Raw genomic sequence first — 20065 nt, 5'->3', positions numbered from 1 at the left:
TTCATATAGTTTACAAACCTTATGGTTTCATTCTATTACGGCTTTCATTGTTATCTTGGCCACATTTGTTTTTAAAATGTCTTTATTTTCAAAGCATACCAAGTCAAACTAGGACAACAGTACTAAGGAACACTTGAAATATTCAACTGTTTCACTCACTGAACAAAGTACATGACAAATTATTGCAGTTAATCTTCAACATATTGCCACATAGCATACTAGACGACATTAGGTAGCAACTAACTGCATTCAATACATCAGCCATTGCAATACTAATTACAGCTACTCCAGTTTAGTTTGCCTGCTGTATAATAGCTTGGGCAGCGTAGTTGGTAAATACTGATAAGTCTGGGCCTGAAGTAAAATGCAATTTTTATTAATGTTTAGATCATACACAAATAGAGCCAAAAAGACAGGCATTAACAAAAATATGGGGAAATCAAAAGTACAAAAATATTATTGGCAACGCCAAACTAACATGTTTTCTCCTGCAGCAACTGACATTACGAGTCCAAAAAAACCTGACCACGTATCAATCGTTCTTTTACGAATCACTTAGAACAAAACCCCTTTTCACTAAAAGAAATACCAGGTCTGCTGCTCTCGTCACCCCGCCCCCCCCCCTTCGGCAACAGACTCCATTATGTGATGATAAACAAATGCTAACAGGGCCTAACTCTAGTTATAACTGAACGCAAACATCCCCGGAGACAGCGTTAACAGGGCCTGGGGGGAGCAGACACTCAGTGGCCTCCAGACTTGCGTCCAGCCCAGGACCTGGAGCGAGAACGTGAGCGGGACATGGATCTAGAGTGGGAGCGGGATGGAGATCGTCCCACAGGCTTTTTCTGTGAACTGGCGGTTGGGTGGTAGTCTTCACCCGGGGTGTGGGACCTGGACTGGCTCTTTTTACCTTTGGCCATGGGTCTGGAGGGTGGAGGAGAGCGGGATGCCGAGTGGCTACGTGAGCCCGGTTCACGTTGTGTCCTGTGGTGCTCACGAGGAGGACCTCTGTACCTGGTGGGATGAACATTACTTATCAATGTATGACAACTGGGGATTGTAAAGGTGCAGTACAATGGCCCTTGCTTATTTTACACTACTTTTAACGACTAGATGAGAAATTAAGATTACTTTTCATTTTCATGGCTTCTGCTCCGTCGGTGTCGACTGTAGGAACAAGATCTGGAGAGAGAACAAAACACAAACCGGTTTTTCAGGGTGTGACTTGGATTCTATAAAAGACTGGGTGCACACCTTTATTAGCAGGACACGAGAATATTGAGTTATCGTAATTAAGCAGTGTGGCTTCCTGCTTTAATACTGACCCAATTGGTTTGTACCAGCACTATAGGCTAAATTAGTCAGGATAATCATCCAACTATTAAATGTAGCATAAAGTTTCCTGATTTAGATCTGTATATTTTTTTTAGATCTTTACAAAATGTTGATGCAACAGTAGTAAAGTATTGAGGTTTGATGGCTGGCATTAATACACACAATGTAGGACATGGATGTCGCTCTGTGTTGGTTCAGCTTTGCAATGAGAAAAATAGTTCATAACAAAGTGAAAAACATTTGAACTATTGGAAGGGATTTAAGTTACTGCAAGTGCAATAAAGCAAAAGTTGCCATAACTCACCCTCTTGGGCTTTCAGACCTCCGTGGACGGCGCTCATGGGAGGGGCTCCGTGACCTGCGGCGCTCATAGCTGCGGCTCCTGGACCGTCTTCGGCGGCTATCCCGATCATCGTCGTGGCGGGAGGAACTGCGAGGGGAATGGCGCTCCTTGGTCTGCATCTGGTTCGGAGCTTGATGGGGAAAAATAATACGCCAGAACATTCGTTGCCTATTAACTCAATAGTTCCCATACAATGCTGAATGAGGCGTTGCAGAAGTTAAATCTATGCTTCTGAGATAGGAATGCAAAGGTTTCATACTCTTTCTGTCCCCCTGGGCGAACTGGATCTCGATCTGACGCCCACAGACCCATTTATGGTCCAGGTTGTGGAGAGCATCCTCTGCATCCCGGACATCTTCAAACGTGCTGTATTGTTAAGGCCTTTTATTTTGAATATTTGGAAAGTTGGGACAGAGAAGGCTGCACACATGCACAACAATAAAAAAAAGAGACTGCAACACAGGTTGACAGCTCCTGGACTTAGATCAACAAACAACAAACAACTGAATCATTGGCCCCATTTGTGATCTCAAATAGTGAAGACAAGACAAATATTGATGGTGATCAGATTCGGTAGGATACAAAACGTTTGGCTTGTTACCTTTAACCTTCAGCTTGATCTTTATTGTCTTGGCAGAAGAACTTGAGGTTTCCTGCTTGTCTTTGCCCAATAAACACTTTGCTTTTCCTTCCTTTGGTAGACAAATGGAAGCCTGGGCGCTTTCTTTTCTCCTTTGTATCTTCATGCTTTTGCTCTCTTTATTTTCCCAATTCCACTATTGCTTGTTGCCTGGGTGTCTCTTGTGCTTGAATCTACTCTATAACCGCTTTTCAACTTTCTTTGGTGCGGGATCTCCAGAACTGTATCTTTACCATTCTAAGGCAACAACAGAAGAAATATTGGTTAGGTATAAGTTTAAATCTGAATACATGAATTATCAGAAACAGATAATTCTCAGAAAATAAAAATTACATAAAAAAAAACAAACACACATTGCCATTGACATATCAGGCGTCCCTGAATCAACAGCAACCAAAAAGTCAGATGCAATGCTTTACAATCCCTCTGTTAAAACACCATTTCCAAAATAAAAGAATAAAGGATATTGAATGTAAGCAAATCCTCTTGCCCGCCGTGTATAGAAGTCAAGTGGAATGTAGACGTCTACTATTGGCCCATAACGACCAAACTCACGTCGTATATCCTCTGGCCTAAAGTGTCATGAAATAAGCACATTTATTCTGCTGGCTGTCATATGAATTTAGCTGGAGCTCAGTGTGCAAGGTATACACTGCAGCTGGTGCCAGCACAGCATACGACAAAAGTTATTTGCAGACAAATCAAATGACTCTCCCACTTCAAAAAGAAGGTTCAAATGTGTTAATAGTATAAAACAAAACAGTCAGTCATGGTCACACATCCACAGCCACCGTAAAAGCTAGACCTGGCATGAATTATTAATTAACAGGGGTGGCAAAGTCACAGGGGTTAGAAAATGACCACAACATGTCAGAATTTATTACAGTAACATCTCAGAAGCCATGATAATTCAACAGAAATACATATGAAAGTGGGCCAGTGTTTTCTGTGTTCTGCCTACTGCATCTCATCAATTAAAGTATTTTGTGTAAGGGTTTTTTGGGGCAGCACATTTCTTAAACTTTCCAGTCAAAAAGGGAAATTATGTAAATAAATGGGAGAAAAAAAAACACTTTGTAAAGCAAGGTCTGTGAGTATTCCCCACGTATGCTGTTCTTGAACAACATTCATATTGTATTGGCATATTTATATGATTCTCAGGGACGATCTCTCAAAACCAAATGGAACATAAATGATCAAACTATCTGCACCTTTTTTATGATGCATGTATGTGTGCATGTATTTATTTATTATGTGCTCCAGGTGAACTTCACTAACATTGTATCATGTTTCGTTTAATTGATAACAGTAAACAAAACCTGCCTCGGAAAAATCGCGGATAACAACACGTTTAATTAAGCATTTATCTTTATTTCGTTCCCCACATTTTAACTGGACTGTAACAGGAGCTCCACGTGTTATTCGTGTCTGCAGGTCTATTTTCTAAGAACGTTGCTTAACGCCATAATAAAGTCTCGCTGCTGGCTTCACTGCGGCCGTAATAAAAAAAAAAGTGGAAAACGTGCTCTCCAACGCTCACGTTACGTGACGTAGTCCACACGAAACACCACCGACTGGCATCGAAGTCGCGCTAGATTACTTATTTATGTCCATAAAATAAAAAGCGACTCGCTGGTTCGGGCCAGTGAGCGACGCTAGCTTCAACGACACTCTTAGCTTCGTGTGAGCGAACCTCATTAGCTACATTGCGTGATTTAAGCACTTCTGTGGAGCAATACTCGGTTAAAACAGAACCACCACACTTGTTTTGTGTCCATTCCTAATTTGGGCTCACTCGTTCCGTTGGCCATTTTGGTGATGTTTGCTACCTAACTAGCATTACGTTAGCTTGAAGGGGTTAACACGAGAACATACCTGGAGTCATCGGCGATGTTTCTCACGAAGAGAGACGTGTTGGGCGGCCTCAGGTACCTCGCCATTTTTTTTAACGGCCCGTTACTATGATTATGTGGCCGGGAATTTGTTTACAACGGCAATTTCTTTTACACAAGCCCTGATGCTTTTACACGAAGGCGACTGCGTGGTCTAAGTGTTTCCTTACAGTGCGCATGCGCACATAATGTACAGCCGCGAAGGCACATGCGCGCGTGCGCACACACACACACACACACACACACACACACACACACACACACACACACACACACACACTCATAACTTAACTTATCCAATGATTCTATTGTTTTATTTTAGATTATTCAATTGTTTTCTTAATAATATTAATTTTCTCAATAGGGATGTTGGAAGTAGGCAGAACGAAAAAGATAGACACAAAATATGGTGCCAAAACCACACTTATCAAGCAAACTTTTTTTATTTAAATATAAATTGGTTTCTTCACTGCCAATTTTACATCTTTTTGCTCCTCCTGATGAGAGTTGTTGAGCCCATGGTCAAGGTCTGAAAGGGGACACAGGAAAAGGAAACACGTTTAATTTGTGGCCAGGAGACACATTGCATTACATGTTAGTGTACGATACATCAAGGTGAAATCGAATGAGTGAGTTCTTGTAAGGTACGCACCTCTACCATCTCTCCTCCCTTGAGCTCTTGGATGTGGCAGAACTTGCCGGTGTTGCAGACCATTTTGCCACCCTCCAGATTGACAATGCACTGCAGGTCAGAGGAGGACACCGTTCATATCGTATACAGAAAACACAGTGGTGTGACATACAAATGAGCGGTAAACTCAAAGTACAAACCTTGAGCTTCTTGCCGTCCATGGTGGTGATATCAGACTCCTTCCCAATGGTAAAGGTGTTGGTCACAGTCTTTCCAGGTGTCTTGGAGGTGACAACAAAGTCATTACCTTTCTGCTTGATCTCAGTAATGGGCTTGATGTCCTTGGCCATCTTGATAACCTCCTCTGGAAGATCTGGCAAGCAAAGTGTATGTGTTAATTACTGTACAGTGCACAGTGGTTATATTTAGCATTAGAAGTAAGTCACTGCATCAAAATAGCCACGTTGTCTTTAGCTTCCAAAGATAATATGTGTTTAGTTTCTGAAATTAGTTTGTTTTCTCACCCATGGCCCTGAGGAACTCCTCATAGTTCTCCTGGGAGTAGACCTGCCATGTTCCATTGAAGTCCATGTTCTCAAGATCTGGGTTTTACAAGGCGGGCTGGAGGCTGTGACAGCTGTGTGAAGCTCAACACAATGTGAAGGATATGACTGTTGTGTTGCACCTTCTTATAGGAAAGCAAGTGCCTAATGAGTAACAAACCCCTCTGGAGTAATCACCGCTGTTTGAACAACCTGGAGTTCACTTACTCCTGTTGGGACAAACCTTGACGTCCACCAAAGAGGAATTTAGATGGCCATTTTTATCCCATGTGATCAAAAGTCTCACTAATAAGAAATATGGACAGACTTTTTGTTTTGTATTTCAGAATGAAAATGAAAATGATTGACATTATCTTAATTTACTGTGTTCAAAGAGCCCCCAAGTGGAGTTTGAGCATGGGAACGTGCTAAATCAAAACGAGAAAATTATTTATTTAATACACTATCAGACTTATTTACATGTATTTTATTTCAGGACTCATTTGTTGAACATTTGATGAATGCCTGCAACCTTTCCTCATTGTGTCGTTTAACCTCTAACGCGAGTCTACCTGGCTGAGGACCAGCAGGTTAATGACACTACGGACTGTTTGCTTTGAACAAGACTTGATATCTGCTTGCAAAATCATACAGAAAGAAAGCAGACCACAATTTCTTTAATACTTAAAAAAAAATCAGGTAGTTTACTGATTAAGAATCTGAAGCTGAAATGTAGTATCTGTGAGTGCGCTTGAAAATAATAATAAAAAAATAAAAAAGATAATCGTTTGAAATTGCTTTATTCACAACACACACAGACACAAACACCTGATTTACCAACTGCTCCTCTGTGGAGCTTTTTTCATTATGACAGATTCTTAGTGAACCATTAAAACAAGACACTTACATAATAATGGTTAAACAATAAAATGTAATGTGACAGGAGCACAAGTAGAGAAGAGTCAAAGTTGGCCAACTGGCTCTCTCCATCAGCAAGCTAATGTTAGCTCATTTAATCTAATGTGAGCCGACATCCAGTTGCTTATAATATATAAATTACCAGACATACCAGACCAAGTAAGTCTGTAGCAACAAATCCTCTGCATGCTTTTCTAATTGATTATATTTTAATTAATTAGTGGTGCAATGTACTGCTTATGAATTGAACATGTTATTTGGGGGAATTGGAGCAATTTCCTCTTTTCTCTCAACAGAACTTTGTAATTGTGCATCTCCATTGCAGGAGAAGCCTGACATATTATTTATGCATAGACTGTTTATAATGTAAATGCTGTATAGACAGTTTGCAGACTATAGGTGATTACTAAATTGCTTAATTGTTAGTGGACATTTTTCAAATCCCAAAAAAGTTTCCACATGCTCAATAAAATGTCCTAACACAAGAACAAACAAGCATCATTCCATCTCATCATCTTAAATCCATCCACCTTCAATTTTCTCTCAAATCAGAATCTCCACCTCAAGCATAAAACCCCATCTCCACCGCGTGTGTGGGAGGCTTCTCCCCATGCTTGTAGACGCTCACGGTCACATCGACCGTTTCAGAGCCGTACTGATTGCGCACAAAGATGCTGTATTTTCCAGACTCTGCCACTTTGACGTCATTGATGGTGATGGTGCTGCACTTAGGCTCCTTAGTGATGACAAATTGGTTCTGATTAGCGATCTCCTTGTCGTTCCGCAGCCACGTGATCTCTGGGGCTGGTTCACCGTCGATGAAGCACGTCAGGCACAAAGACTGGAGAGAGGACGAGGGAGCAGTCAAGAAATTATGACATGCAAAAAGGACAGTTAGGCCTCCAACCACACAAAATTATGACGATAATATCACAACCTAGTATAATTGAGCATGACATTGTCTATAAGTAGTACTGCTTCCCTGACAATGTCATACCTTGCCTTCCATGATGGCTACCACATCAGGAAGGCCCTTGGTCACTTTGGCGCGATCTGAAACAAAACAAGCGACAATAAGTTTATGCTGACATGCACTGGGGACTCTTTTAACCTTTGTTGTGGGCAAAAATATCTCAGGATTCACACATGACTCACTTTTCTCAGAAATGGCCGCTTGCCTGAGGGACGAAACACAAAGAGTCAAATCAATATGACATCGCACAGCGTCAGGCCACAATATTCTGTGCTGAGATGTTTTCTCCGACTACTCTGTGTTTCCTGTTAGTGCCACTGCAAGCCATGCTGGACGCATCATCTCATCCTGTAGCTTCATGTTGTGCAGCACTTACTTCAACCTCTGGTGCTCCAGCAAGGCATCAGCAAACACTGTAGAAAATGTAGACAATCAAGATCATTATTTATCTTATCTGCTCTAAAAAAAACTTCTCTTGAACTGAAATTGTCTTTTAGATTCTTCTTGAGCAAACTTGTCATTTCCACTCACTTTGTCCAGACAGGTCCAGATACCGCTTGTGTGTCTCTTTGCCGTCGAACATCTCCAAAGTGTATTTGCCTTTATCATTCTCTGTTGGGTTGGAGATTTCAAGCCAGACTTTCTCCATATTGCTGCCAGGTTTTGTCCTGGCTTCCTGGCCAATCTTCTTCTCCCTGCACGGTAGGAAGCAAATGCATTCCTTTGTATGTAAAAGCTTTACATCGAGGCTTACGAAAAACTGATTTCTTACCAAAATGTGTTATGGACATAATCCTGCTTTCTTATCACATCTTATCACACCGTCAGAGGAAAGTATTCAAGGATGAAAGTTTATAAACTCAGAAAGAGTGGAAACACAAATTGTAAATTCAATTGTAGTGACATGTTACAATTCAGACTGGAATCATACAAAACTAATTTAACTGAAGACTGAAAGAACGTGTCAGTCTGCATAACACTAGTCAGATTTTCTTTAGCTGTTTGTTCTCTTTTGTAAAGACTATCCCTAAAGTCGCCAGCGGGTGGTGCTATGCACATGCACGACAGACCAGCTGAGAAATACAGTTTAACAGTCAGACCAGTGGAACAGCTTTCTCTCTTTCTCAATTATTTTATGGATCGTTCATTATTTTATTTATCTATGCATAACTCAAACCGATATATTTGGCATGTTTAAAAATGTTGAGCCTCCTCTCGAAGTTTTCAAGAACATTTGGCTCCACAGAATGATTTGTATTAATCGGTTATAACAGAATATTAGATGGATGAACCAGGTGTTTCAGCGTCCAGATGTGCCTGAACCTGCCACATGAGAACCTTTGCATGCAAGATCCGGCTCTATTTTCACATCTAAATCATGAACTCTTTAAGCTGTCAGTAGTTGAACTTTGATACGCATTTTAGAGGCTGAACTTTAGTAAATGAGCCCTAGATGTTGCCACCATCAAGACGAGAAATGCCACAGCACATTAATATACCTTTGAACATTAATGGGTTGTGTGTGTGTGTGTGTGTGTGTGTGCGTGTGTGTGCGTGTGTGTGTGTGCGTGTGTGTGTGTGCGTGTGTGTGCGTGCGTGCATGTGTGTGCGTGCATGTGCAGCAGTCAAGCCAGTAAGTGTGTCTTCATTTGATGGTTTATGGTCTGCTACCGCGGTTGTGATGATTACCTCCAGTAATAGTCCACTTCGGTGGCTTGCAGTAAACAACGTGACCACACTGCTAGATGGTTCTGAAGACAAAATTAACTTCAAGCTACTTTTCATTTGCTTTTTTGTGCAGATGTTTCTGCACACGATGGTTTTCAACATTTCTATTCAGGTCTCTGAAAGAACTTAAAGTATGTTTGGAATACTTCCTCATTGGTAGGCTGGGAGTAGACGCACACAGTGTGGTAGGTCAGAGAGGAGCTCTGCGTGCGGACTCACCTGAAGAGCCAGCTGGTCTTCAGGTGGCTGATATTGTATTTAAGTGAGCAGTAGAGCTGGAAACCCACAGCAGTGCTCTGAATCTTCAGTGGGCTGGCAGACAATGCTGCAGAGACGGCAGAGGTTCTGGTTATTTCATGCCACAGTTTGCATACATTTTCAGTTTCCTTGGCAATATTTGATTTAAACGCATTGATATTTTGAAACAACACACACAACAAATAATTAACATGGCTTTCAGCTGTATCGTCTTCAGCAAATCTGCTGTACATTTTATTAGCACATGTCACAAAGGTAGAGCGTCCAACTATGAATAACTCACCACACTGTTTACTCAGCTGCTGGAGAAGCTTGTCATACTCTGTAAATAATAACAATGGAGCTTTCAGATAGTCTTTTATATTGCTTTTGGAACTCAATGAATACTAAATGCAACATTAGTGGTAGGTGAATACTGAGGACACATAATGAGATATGGAAGAGGAAAAATATATATTAATCGCCTCACTTTCATTATGGATGGAAAGTTGAAATGCACATAGGAACAAATGGGGACTGCTGTTTGTGGATACTTGCGTCACACCGTCTCACCGTCATCCAGCAACTCTAAAGTGCTGACGTCCTCTCCTCTCCCATCTGACACCACGGCTCTGAATGAACCCGCATCTTTCTTGGTAACCTGAGGGGCAAAAAACATCCATCGTATTAAAATTAAACTTAAACTTAAACTTATTCATAGCTTCTCTGGTGAAATATTGATGACTCTGGAGAACAACCAAACACTTTATTTCATCTTTTATTTAACCTTGCACTCCAAGGTGAAACTGGGAACATTTTGCAATAATAGAAAATAAGAGAAATCATATAATGATTGACTGACTGCTTTTTTGGCTCACTACACAGCGACCATTTCTAAATGCTGGTTCATATTTGCCGGAGCTCTTAACTCCCGTCCCCACCTCTAGTAGTCTGAAAATAGAGCAGAATCGTTTTGGATACCTGCGGGATGGTGAGTGTGCTGACCCCTGATTCCTGGTCGTACACAACTCGGGTCACCGCAGCGCCTTTTTTAAACCACTTGAGTGACGTGTCCTTGTTTGTATTTGTCACCTATGCATGGAGGAATAAAAATGGATTTGTTTACTAATGACATAGGGAAATCTTTGTAATAAATGCATCACTATAAAGGGTTGCCATTTTGGGGAATGCGCTTCTTTGCTTTCTTGCAGAAAGTAAATGAGAAGATTACAATGATGCAAAAAGGACCAGGAAGTCACTCACACTGTCAAAATACTCTTTTGATAAGTATTAATAAAAGTAGAACATTGTCATTGCTCTGGATGATGTGGGAATTTAACAACATACTAAGCAAATTTAACAATATATATATATATATATATATATATATATATATATATATATATATATATATATATATATATACATATATATATATATATTAATAATGAAAGATTAAACATTTCTGGGCTTTTAATAATGTTTGGCTAATTCTCTAATTGCCATTAGCAAATCTATTTGGTAAAAAAAAAAAGTACCTTGCACTTTATAATCAGTTCACAATCCTCATTTACACTCCACGACAAACATTCCTGGAAGTACGGTCCTTGGGAACAGAGAGAACAGAACACTTGGTTACCCCACTAGAAACACCAGACAATCATTTATTCAGAGCAACCACTGAAACACAAATGCATCATTATATGGCAAATTACGGCAATTACTGACAGTGACAGCGGCCTGAAATCAGAGTGGTGTGATAATTCATAACAGCACGCAGGTAATAAAATGTCCCGCTTTAATATCTGTTTTGCATCGTGCTATTCTGCACGTAATAGACAAAATGTGCAATGTGGACTCTGAGTGTCACGGGTACTTTGAACAGTAGACAATTTGGAAGGCAGTCTGTTTGCACAAGCGGGCACTGGGGCATTGGCCTCGAGACACAAAAGAGTTGTATAGCTGCTCCTTATCACATCTGAGCGCTCAGGTGATAAAAACACAGAGTTCAGTAGCACAGGAGGCTTCCTTTCTTTCTGTATGCAACTCTTTAATCTCAAGAGATTTGGGCAAGATGAAGCAGCTGTGTCACTCCACTGAATGGTCACCAAAAAGCTATTGCATTTATTAGATGTAACGGCATTTACTATAAAGTATGTTAGTGATGTTGGGAGACTTCTCACCAGATTTCCTCTTATGGTCACGCCGGTTCTTATCAGCCAGGGCCAGCGTCTCACGAAACTCTGACCGAGACACAAACAATATCATCAGTACAAAACAGTAGAATCATGGAGGTCATGTGGGGAGAGGTCATGAGGATCTGTTGCTCCAAAAGGTTTTTCTCTTCCAGAATAATCCCAATAAAAAATGATATTATGATTTGAGAACAGGTCGTTCGTTTATAACATTTATAAAGCAACACAAGAGAAGAGAAGTATAGGATCATGTATTCATCTATTCTTTCCTGAAGTCATTAGGCCACACACCAGGTCCTCTAAGTGTTGTTGAAAGAAGCAGGTAATTAAAAAGATCCCATATTTTCTATTCAGAAATAAATGCAGCATGAATGCAGACTTTAGCTTCCTGTAAAACACTTGTAACCTCATGCAGCATTTAAGTATTGATGATAACTGAAATCAATAACACCATCACACATTTATTTTAAACTCTACCTCTCTTATTAGAAAACTTTTTCTCCATTACTGAAATCAATTTTTATTCATATTTAAGATGCATCTGTTCCTTGGGGGTCCTTGTGGTCAAGTGATTAAGAAGCATCAAATGTAAATGCAACACTACTAGTCCTAAATTAGGTCAATCACTTTCTGTTTTTACTGCTCTTCACTCAAAAAATACACAGAAGGGGAACAGATCAGTTTTTAAACTGACACACAAAAGTTATAGCATTTCCCTTCTGCAATAAGACACCAACGAGTGTAGTTCACGGTAATCACAACAACTAGTTTCACCAAGAAAGATTTTTTTCCGATAATTTATTCAATAAAAAGTACACTGATAAACACTGACTTTGCCACATTTTACTCAAATGATTTAGCCCTACATGTGTCTCCCAGGGCCGTAACTTGATAACATAAACACAAAAAAAGCCTTGATTATTGTGGTTTTTCATATTTAATTTGATTATTTTTGTAATAGGTATTTATTTAAGATCTAAGCAATCAAAACGCTTCTCTACTCAACCAGGAATACAAATGTGGAAGGGAAATTCTGAATTATTTATGTCCTAAAGCAGAGGAAAAAAGCAGAGGAAAAATATTACATTAGTTATCAAAAGAAGATCACATAGAATATACTAAATGCATGCGTGATTTGGTGAATGAGATAGTTCAGAGATACAGTAGTTTGGGGGAATTTTTCAGCGGTTCCCACTTTGCCAGTCAGAAACAAATAAATGCTGTAGGACTGAGCTTTTGATGTATTTGGTGTGACGTTATGTCAAACCACAATATGAGGTTATCTTGACTCAGTTATTGAGTGTTTATGGGATCAAATCCTAATTATAATCCCATGAATGTATTTGAGCAAAACTAAGATTTGCCTATGGGGAGGCCAAAAGGTCGTAAGTGCCAAACGGCTGCAATTCCTCAAATGGCCACTTGATCCCCAGAGATCACCATGTTGAAATGCCCAATTTAACAGCCTGGGACAAAAAAACGTCCCTATAGTCTATATTCCTTTCAGGAAGTTATGTCTGTTCTGTTCTAACGTCCCTCTTCATTTGTGCTCATCTTTCATCATCATATGTAAAAAAAACAAACAACAGCCAATATGACAGCTTAGTGCCACCTGAGTAAAAGACTCACTCTGATCCACAAAGACCAAAGTGAATTGGTTCTTGGCGCGGCCGTCCTTCAGCTGGGCCGTGTACGAGCCCTCGTCCTCCGGAGATAGCGGGTCAAACAGTATCTCCACCAGACCTTTGGCCTTGTCGAAGTTGATCTTACGGTGCTGCAGGAGAGCAAACACACATTGCCACACACACACACACACACACACACACGCACACACACACACACACACACACACACACACACACACACACACACACACACACACACACACACACACAGTACACAACAGCTCATGTGCAGACAAATGATCCCAGATGGCAGGTAGACACGCCACTTGCAATCCATTGTATAGACAGCTTGTCATGCAGTGAGAATATATGTGAATCGGTGCAATGAAAAGGGACTGAAACGACAAAATGCGTAGCGTAGATTTTAAAACACACACACACACACACACACACACACACACGCACACACACACACACACACACACACACACACACACACACACACACACACACACACAAAGACAAGCACAAACAAACAGCCTCGTTTTCATGACTTTTATGTTCATCGAGATAAGTGTATGCCTTGCATGTTGATGGGCCTCAGTGGTGGATGGGATTTGTGATGTATGGAAAGCCTGAGGGCCCTAATCAGCCAAATGGCTTTTGAATTTGCAAACCTCAGCTGTGATCATTTAGAAATAATGTGTTATCAGTACCGTTCAGATGGAGCACTGATATTGAGAAATAATGGAATAAATGAAAATGCAACAGAAGGGATGAACGCAAGCTGCTGAATACGAAGTCGTCCGACTCGCACAAACACAGCCACGCAAAATGTATCCGAGCGAGTTGTGAAATCACAATAAATACATTGTGCTGTATTTGCTTTTCCCTCTGTGGACACATCAGTACAAGGTTCGATGACCTTGACGGCAGCGCTGATTATTTTTAACTTGGTGTCATGACACATGTGAGTGCTGAGGGGGTTTGTTCAATTTCAGTTATTGCTCCTTTATGATTATACCGTTTCATTTTAGGTCATATGATTTCATTCCAATTGAACTTTAAAGTGAAATCGCTCCGTCGGTATTATTCCCATTCGTCCTTGCTGTAGCATTCCATTATCTTGTCAATAACAAGGTGAGAATGTTGATGATTTTTGTTGCAAATAGTGATGGCTTTCACTGAGTTGTATTATGAAAGTAAATTATTTCCTCAAGGATATTTTTTAGATATGTGAAATACATGTTAAAGCTGGAGTAGGCAGTATTTCTTTGTGGTGTCATTGGGCAAAAATATCTGTAATAAACCTTCAGCATTTTGTAATTCAAGTACCCAGTTTTCTGGAAAAGACAATAAAAGGCCAACATGTACGAATTACAGCCCTCCTCCTGCAGCTCCCTTCAGACTGAATCAGACAGAATTTTAGAAGTAACTTCTAACTAATGTCGCTGAATGAGATACTTTATACCCGGTTTGGTAAGTCCAGGAACGGTTCCCAACCTGTGGGTCAGGGCCGCTCAGGAGGGTCACGCCATAAACCTGACGTTTGTGAGATGATTAATAATGGAGACGTTATTGTGTAATCTGTGACACAAATCTGTGTTTTCCATTTTTTTATTACTATTCTCCAATCTTTGTATTATTTTTTTACATATGTTGGAGAGTTTGACCTCTTTATTTAAATGAAACCATCTGAGAAGTTTACAGGGGACGTCTCTTTGGTGGAACTGCTGAAAACAAATCCGATTCAGAAGACTGGGGCAAGGCGAAGAAAGTTATAGATCACGATTGATCCTATTGAGCATATGATAGTTAGTCTCACCAAACTCACTTCAACCTCATTGAACCTAACACTAAAAACATTGACCAAAAACAACACATGGTGACGAGTAATTGTTGAAAAAGTTTGGATTATAGATTTTACTCACACTTCCCTTTCTGCAAATTATTTGCAGAAATTATTGTTCGTTGAGTCCAGATGGGCTCGACATATTCCTCATTGAACTATATTTTTTTAAATATCCATCAAATCCAAACCTGGCAACCATGAATTTGTCAACTTGATGAGCAGCAGGCCGACAAGTAAAGCACTCTGCCATGTGCTCATCAAAGTAGAGTAACAATTAGTATCCTTTCCAGAATATAAAAGCCCAACACATGCCGGGTAAATCATTATATCAAGTCTCTGCGACCCTGAAGAGGATAAGCGGTGAGAGGTAATGGATGGATGGATATCAAATCTTCTTACCCTGACGGGGTTAGTGTCTGAGCTGCAGGATCACGGCGGTTCTTACCGGCGTGCTGGAGATTTCTCGGTCATTGAAGACGAGACGGAGCTCAGCGTCGTCACTCAGACTCTCAGTCTGAAGCCAAAGACGTATGTCACCTTGCTCAGAAACCTCCACTTGCCAGCCTGACTTCAGGCCTATCACTGAAAACACAAAACAAAAAGCGGAAGGAGTTTAGATGATCATTTAGTCAACGTCCAGAACTGTGTGTGTTTTGCTTTGTCTTTTCACCATGTGTTTGGAAGTATTGTATTTTCAAGTCAAAATAACAGTGCACCAATACGAAAAAATCCTGTAAATTCATCTCATTTATTGATGTGAATAACTTTTTCCAAAGTACGAATTATATTGTCTTTTGTACATACGTGGATTTCTGACTTGCCAGCTGAGTTCTTTGAGTCGTTCCAGGTCTGCAAAGAAGTAAAACAGTCGCTGAAGGTTAGTTCAATTTTGAACATGTCTAACACTTCTTAGCCCGCAGCCATATTGGCAAAGAACAATGGGTCACATGGCTCTGTTTTCAAGCTGAAAGCTGATTGAGAACATATGCTGAGTTGGACGGGTGACCTTGTGGAATAAGGTTGTTAGGCGCATAATTATTTGCTTGAGTGAAAAGCTTGATAACCCTTAAAATTAAAAGTCCTGCTATCCATGCCGCCGTCAGCTCAATAAACACACGAGACGACCGATGTGGAATTAATCGTTCTTGTCGTTGTGCCTGAGGCAAAGTTGTGAATTGGACAAGGCCTTCTGCTCTCTCTCAGCTTACCTTCAGCAGTGAAGTCGTAGCTGGATGACTGGTTTGGGTCGTCGCTCATCTCAACTGTGTAGAGACCCAGATCCTCCTCAGAGGCGTCTGTGAAGGTGAGCACCGACCTGGAATGGGAAAAGCAGACAGACAGACAGACCTTCTTGTTTATCTGTCCACCCTGCAGCGCCCACGGGTGCTGATGGGGCTGTTTGGTGCTGTCACTGTGTGCTCTCTGTCCCAACAGTGATTTCCCGATGTCTTTCCGCTAGCTATTGTTTTACATGATATCAATGAGTGCAACCGTGGGCAGACAGGCTTCCCTTAAGCTAAGAGAAGAGATCATTAAAGGAGACTGGCCTTTAATAGGAATCCCAGTGAGAAAAGCTTTATAACCATTTCCTTTACACAGCACATTTAATTGGCCTGGACCAAACTTAATGTTTCGTAATATCTCTCTCTTTCTATTTTAATCCTGTAATATTATTATATTAAGTCGCCGGGTAAACAGCATTTCTCACAAATTAAATAAGCCTGTCTAAATATCACCTCTTGTTCCAGCAGAGTGCCGCAGACTTCTTGGATCTAAACAAGTGCAGACGTACCCGTCCTTCTTAGTGTCGGCTTGGGCCCTGCTGGCATCGATGGGCTCGGTGTAGTTCTTATTCCACAGACACTGGCTCTCGTCGTCCGTCTCATCAGCCTCGTAGCCCAGAAATATGAAGCCATCGTCGTCCACTCCAATCTCGATGTTTTTGGCATCTGAAGGTGAACGAGTCGGTTAGTGCGGCTGCGTCGTGCTGCAGACACTATCAGCAAATTCAGAGCATTAGAAAGGAGATGGCCAACACAAAAATGATACGATAATGAATTTGATTTATTCTCTACACATGGTGCACATGCTGTGTATTTTATTGATCAGCATATTTTCATACAAATGTGCTCTTTTTTTAATTTCTAATACATTTTTTGGCATTTTTCACCACTTCATTTATTACCCTGCAAATGCTTGAAAGTCACATAATAAATAATATAGTGTGTTCCAATGGGTTACGACATTTAAGCCTATATAATGTCAAAGTCTTTTTGCGACATCACCACCAGATTAAAGAGAACCGATGTTCTCAATCTCTGTTTAGGCATGAAAAGATGCATTTAAATGAATAGTTCAAAACATTGGGAAATCTGCTTTCTTGCAGAGAGCAAGATGAAAAGATTGATATCTCTCTCAAGTCTCTCAAACCAAATAAGCATGAACTAATCCTTTGAAAGGCATTTGTCATGTTTTATCCGTATATCTATGAAGGTCCCTGAAAGCTTGACTCAATAAATAACTCTTACACAGACTGGAGTGTATGGAGGATTTCCCTATTATCATATCTTCGCTCCAGAAACCTCCAACAGGCCTTGGAGGTGACTTTTTAAATATATATACGTATATATTCATTTCTGGAATGGTGCTGGCTGACCTAGTTGGGACTGGGCTGTGACTGGCTCACTGGGCAGGGAGGCAGAGCCCACTCCAGCCTCATTGACAGCCAACACACGGAGACGGTAGGTCTGACCCACCTCAAGACCAGACACCTGGATGTCATAAAAAACACATGAATTTTTACCACTCATTGTCATAATGTATCATGACTATTTAAACATTTGGACCCACAGAAACACAGGGGGAATGAAATGTGGTGTTTTGGAGTAATAATAATTTAATGATTTACTGGATTTACTTTAATGATTTACTTGATTGACTTTAATGAATATACATTTCTGTTTTCTTTAACTGTAGCTCGTGAACATTTTTACAGCTTCACTCACCTTGTAATGTGTGTCACAGATCGGCATTTCATTCAAAGCAGTCCAGGTGTCTGATTGGTCACCCTGGCTGATTTCCAGGAAATAGCCAGTGACGGGGCTCCGTCCCTCGTACAACGGAGCCGCCCACAGCAGCACTAGGGAGCCGTCCCTCACCTCCCTGAACTCCACATCATAGGGACAACCTGAGGGAGAGGAGACATGCTGTATATCAGCGGCCATGCTTTGGTGCAGGGGAGCTTGAAGTGCAACAAAAGGAAAACAGAGGTTGTCGGCCAAAAAACTGGAGTAAAATGTCCCCACTGAAATAAAAAAACAAGGAAATATATTCCCTCAGTGGTCGTATAAAATGCAACCAAACTGGACTTCCTGGAAATTCAGAGCAAAACAAATCAGAAACAACAGTAAAGTCAAAACGAGTACAGTGACTTTACTTAATCTATCCCCACTGACTCCATGCCGGCACTTGGTAGTTCATTTGCTTAATGATTTTCGGTCACTTTTAAATTATTAACGGCACAGAGGAAAGCCCATTTGCCAAGATTAATGAGTTGCGCTTTAAAAGTGGCATGTGTGAGGGAGCCTCTCTCCATTTTCAATATTAATGTCACAAGAAGCTTATAGGAGCGGGGCCATAACTGCTGAACCACCACATACTGGAGGGACTTTGAGTGTGTGTGTGTGTGTGTGTGTGTGTGTGTGTGTGTGTGTGTGTGTGTGTGTGTGTGTGTGTGTGTGTGTGTGCACAGGCAGTATGTGTGTTTGTAATAATAATGCAATATGCATGCTTTCACCTTTTAAAATCCTATCTATGCCCCCCCCCCCCCCCCCCCCCCCACCATTTTTATTGTTTCAGGTTCAAATCTAAAGATTGTTTTCTGTCTACAGTCCAAATACGAGAAGAGAGGAGTTGATATTTCCATCGGAGCCTCGTTCTGACTTCCTTATTTCATGGACTTTTTTGCTGGTGGATGGTTTTTCATGTGATCTATATTTCAATTAGAGTTAATATTCCCTAGTAAAGACATGAATACCATATCTATCAAAGATGGCCGGAAACAACTGAGTTCCTTGTTTCAAAGGTGCAAATACATCTTTTATATCAAGGAAACTATTTTAATTATTGTTACTGCATCAACAATACAGCAGAGGTGTAAGTTACTCATCATTATCTCACAAGCACTAGATCAATTTAAGGCTAACTGTAAATGAAAAATACATATATACTATTCATAAAAAGTATTAAAAATAAAAAATCCCCGCCACTTTTCAGAGAGTCAGGGTCTTGCTCAAAGGCACTGAAGCGGCGCAGACATGCAACATTAAAGGACAACCTTACATACATGTCATGTCCAATATCTGCCTCTAACTCTTGGCGATCCCTTTAGCTTTTTACTATTGCATTTTGCACATTAATAGTATAATATGCAGATAGCCCGTTTAAAAAAAAAATGTTGTGAAAAGACTGTTTGCACTTTTAATGGTGTGATTAAAGAAAAGGAAATGTTGGAGAGTGGTAATGGGTCCTCCAGTTGATGGATGGTCTTTGTTTCTATCTAATCTCCCTTCTCAAACCGGGGTCAATACACTTTCAGTTTTTTTTAGAAGGAACTGCAGGCCAGGATGTTAATAGCTGAGGCTCAAATACTGAATGCTCTGAAATAATTGGATAATTTGAAAAATGATTAATTTCATACATCTCACATTCATCTTCAAAGAGAAAAGATTCTCTCTGCTCATCTTTTTTTAACACCTGCATGCAGAAGCAAGTTTGGAAGCTAATTCTGCTCAAACATGCAACAAAGTGTCATGTGGAAAACTGAAACCTTCAGTGCATCTATACGGAGAATGGAACTGTCAGAGTGGGAACATCTTGAGTTCAAGTTTTAAAAAGAAAAATATTTGCATGTTCAGAGATTCTAGATTTCTTAAAGAAGCAGGGTCAAATGTAGTTTTCTAACATGGAAATTTGGAACCTTAAAGGATACAAAAAAATATTAAAAGAAGAGTATTTTATGTGTCTTAAAACATGTTAGGATAATCCTCCAAGTATCACGATAGTGTGCAGGAAGGTTTTCACTTGTACGCCCTCCAAAGCACCCACACACACTCAGGTGTTCAGATATATCTTCTCAGTAATTTCCGGAGT

General features: G+C 40.5%; 3 protein-coding genes across 4 annotated transcripts in view; all 3 read right to left on the bottom strand.

The window, feature by feature from the left end:
- Positions 1–73: 73 nt before the first annotated feature.
- srsf10a (serine and arginine rich splicing factor 10a) lies at positions 74–4325 on the bottom strand. Of its 2 annotated transcripts, none has more exons than XM_079227665.1 (6): positions 4197–4325; positions 2264–2558; positions 1941–2047; positions 1643–1811; positions 1135–1185; positions 74–1017 (listed from the first exon to the last, which is right to left on the bottom strand). In XM_079227665.1, the coding sequence occupies exons 2-6, from the start codon at positions 2425–2427 to the stop codon at positions 744–746; spliced, it is 765 nt and encodes a 254-aa protein (XP_079083791.1). In that variant the 5' UTR covers positions 2428–2558; positions 4197–4325; the 3' UTR covers positions 74–743. The 2 variants fall into 2 exon arrangements, with proteins under 2 accessions (XP_079083791.1, XP_079083790.1); XM_079227664.1 differs by lacking the exon at positions 2264–2558 and adding an exon at positions 2789–2893 and having other exon boundaries at positions 1941–2044; positions 4197–4298.
- Positions 4326–4691: 366 nt separating this feature from the next.
- Positions 4692–5495, bottom strand: fabp10a (fatty acid binding protein 10a, liver basic; the record flags this gene model as incomplete). The annotated part of the gene is made up of 4 exons (XM_079227539.1): positions 5369–5495; positions 5045–5217; positions 4866–4955; positions 4692–4742 (listed from the first exon to the last, which is right to left on the bottom strand). Exons 1-4 carry the CDS (start codon positions 5433–5435, stop codon positions 4692–4694), a joined length of 381 nt encoding a protein of 126 aa, XP_079083665.1. The 5' UTR covers positions 5436–5495.
- Positions 5496–6217: 722 nt separating this feature from the next.
- myom3 (myomesin 3) overlaps positions 6218–20065 on the bottom strand; it is a 50544-nt gene continuing 36696 nt past the window's right edge. The window contains exons 20-37 of the mRNA XM_079228208.1: positions 17920–18101; positions 17571–17685; positions 16707–16863; positions 16123–16229; positions 15719–15763; positions 15360–15496; positions 13067–13211; positions 11426–11485; positions 10781–10848; positions 10224–10334; positions 9816–9903; positions 9547–9585; positions 9225–9330; positions 7809–7972; positions 7654–7690; positions 7460–7482; positions 7302–7357; positions 6218–7145 (exon numbers count right to left, since the gene is read on the bottom strand). Of these exons, the coding sequence (XP_079084334.1) occupies positions 6867–7145; positions 7302–7357; positions 7460–7482; positions 7654–7690; positions 7809–7972; positions 9225–9330; positions 9547–9585; positions 9816–9903; positions 10224–10334; positions 10781–10848; positions 11426–11485; positions 13067–13211; positions 15360–15496; positions 15719–15763; positions 16123–16229; positions 16707–16863; positions 17571–17685; positions 17920–18101 (1919 nt within the window). The 3' untranslated portion in view covers positions 6218–6866. The remainder of the gene's footprint in view (positions 7146–7301; positions 7358–7459; positions 7483–7653; positions 7691–7808; positions 7973–9224; positions 9331–9546; positions 9586–9815; positions 9904–10223; positions 10335–10780; positions 10849–11425; positions 11486–13066; positions 13212–15359; positions 15497–15718; positions 15764–16122; positions 16230–16706; positions 16864–17570; positions 17686–17919; positions 18102–20065) is intronic.

Source organism: Taurulus bubalis (assembly GCF_910589615.1).
Source record: "Taurulus bubalis genome assembly, chromosome: 12".
Lineage (NCBI taxonomy): Eukaryota > Metazoa > Chordata > Actinopteri > Perciformes > Cottidae > Taurulus > Taurulus bubalis.
This window is presented reverse-complemented; position numbering and strand designations above follow the sequence as displayed.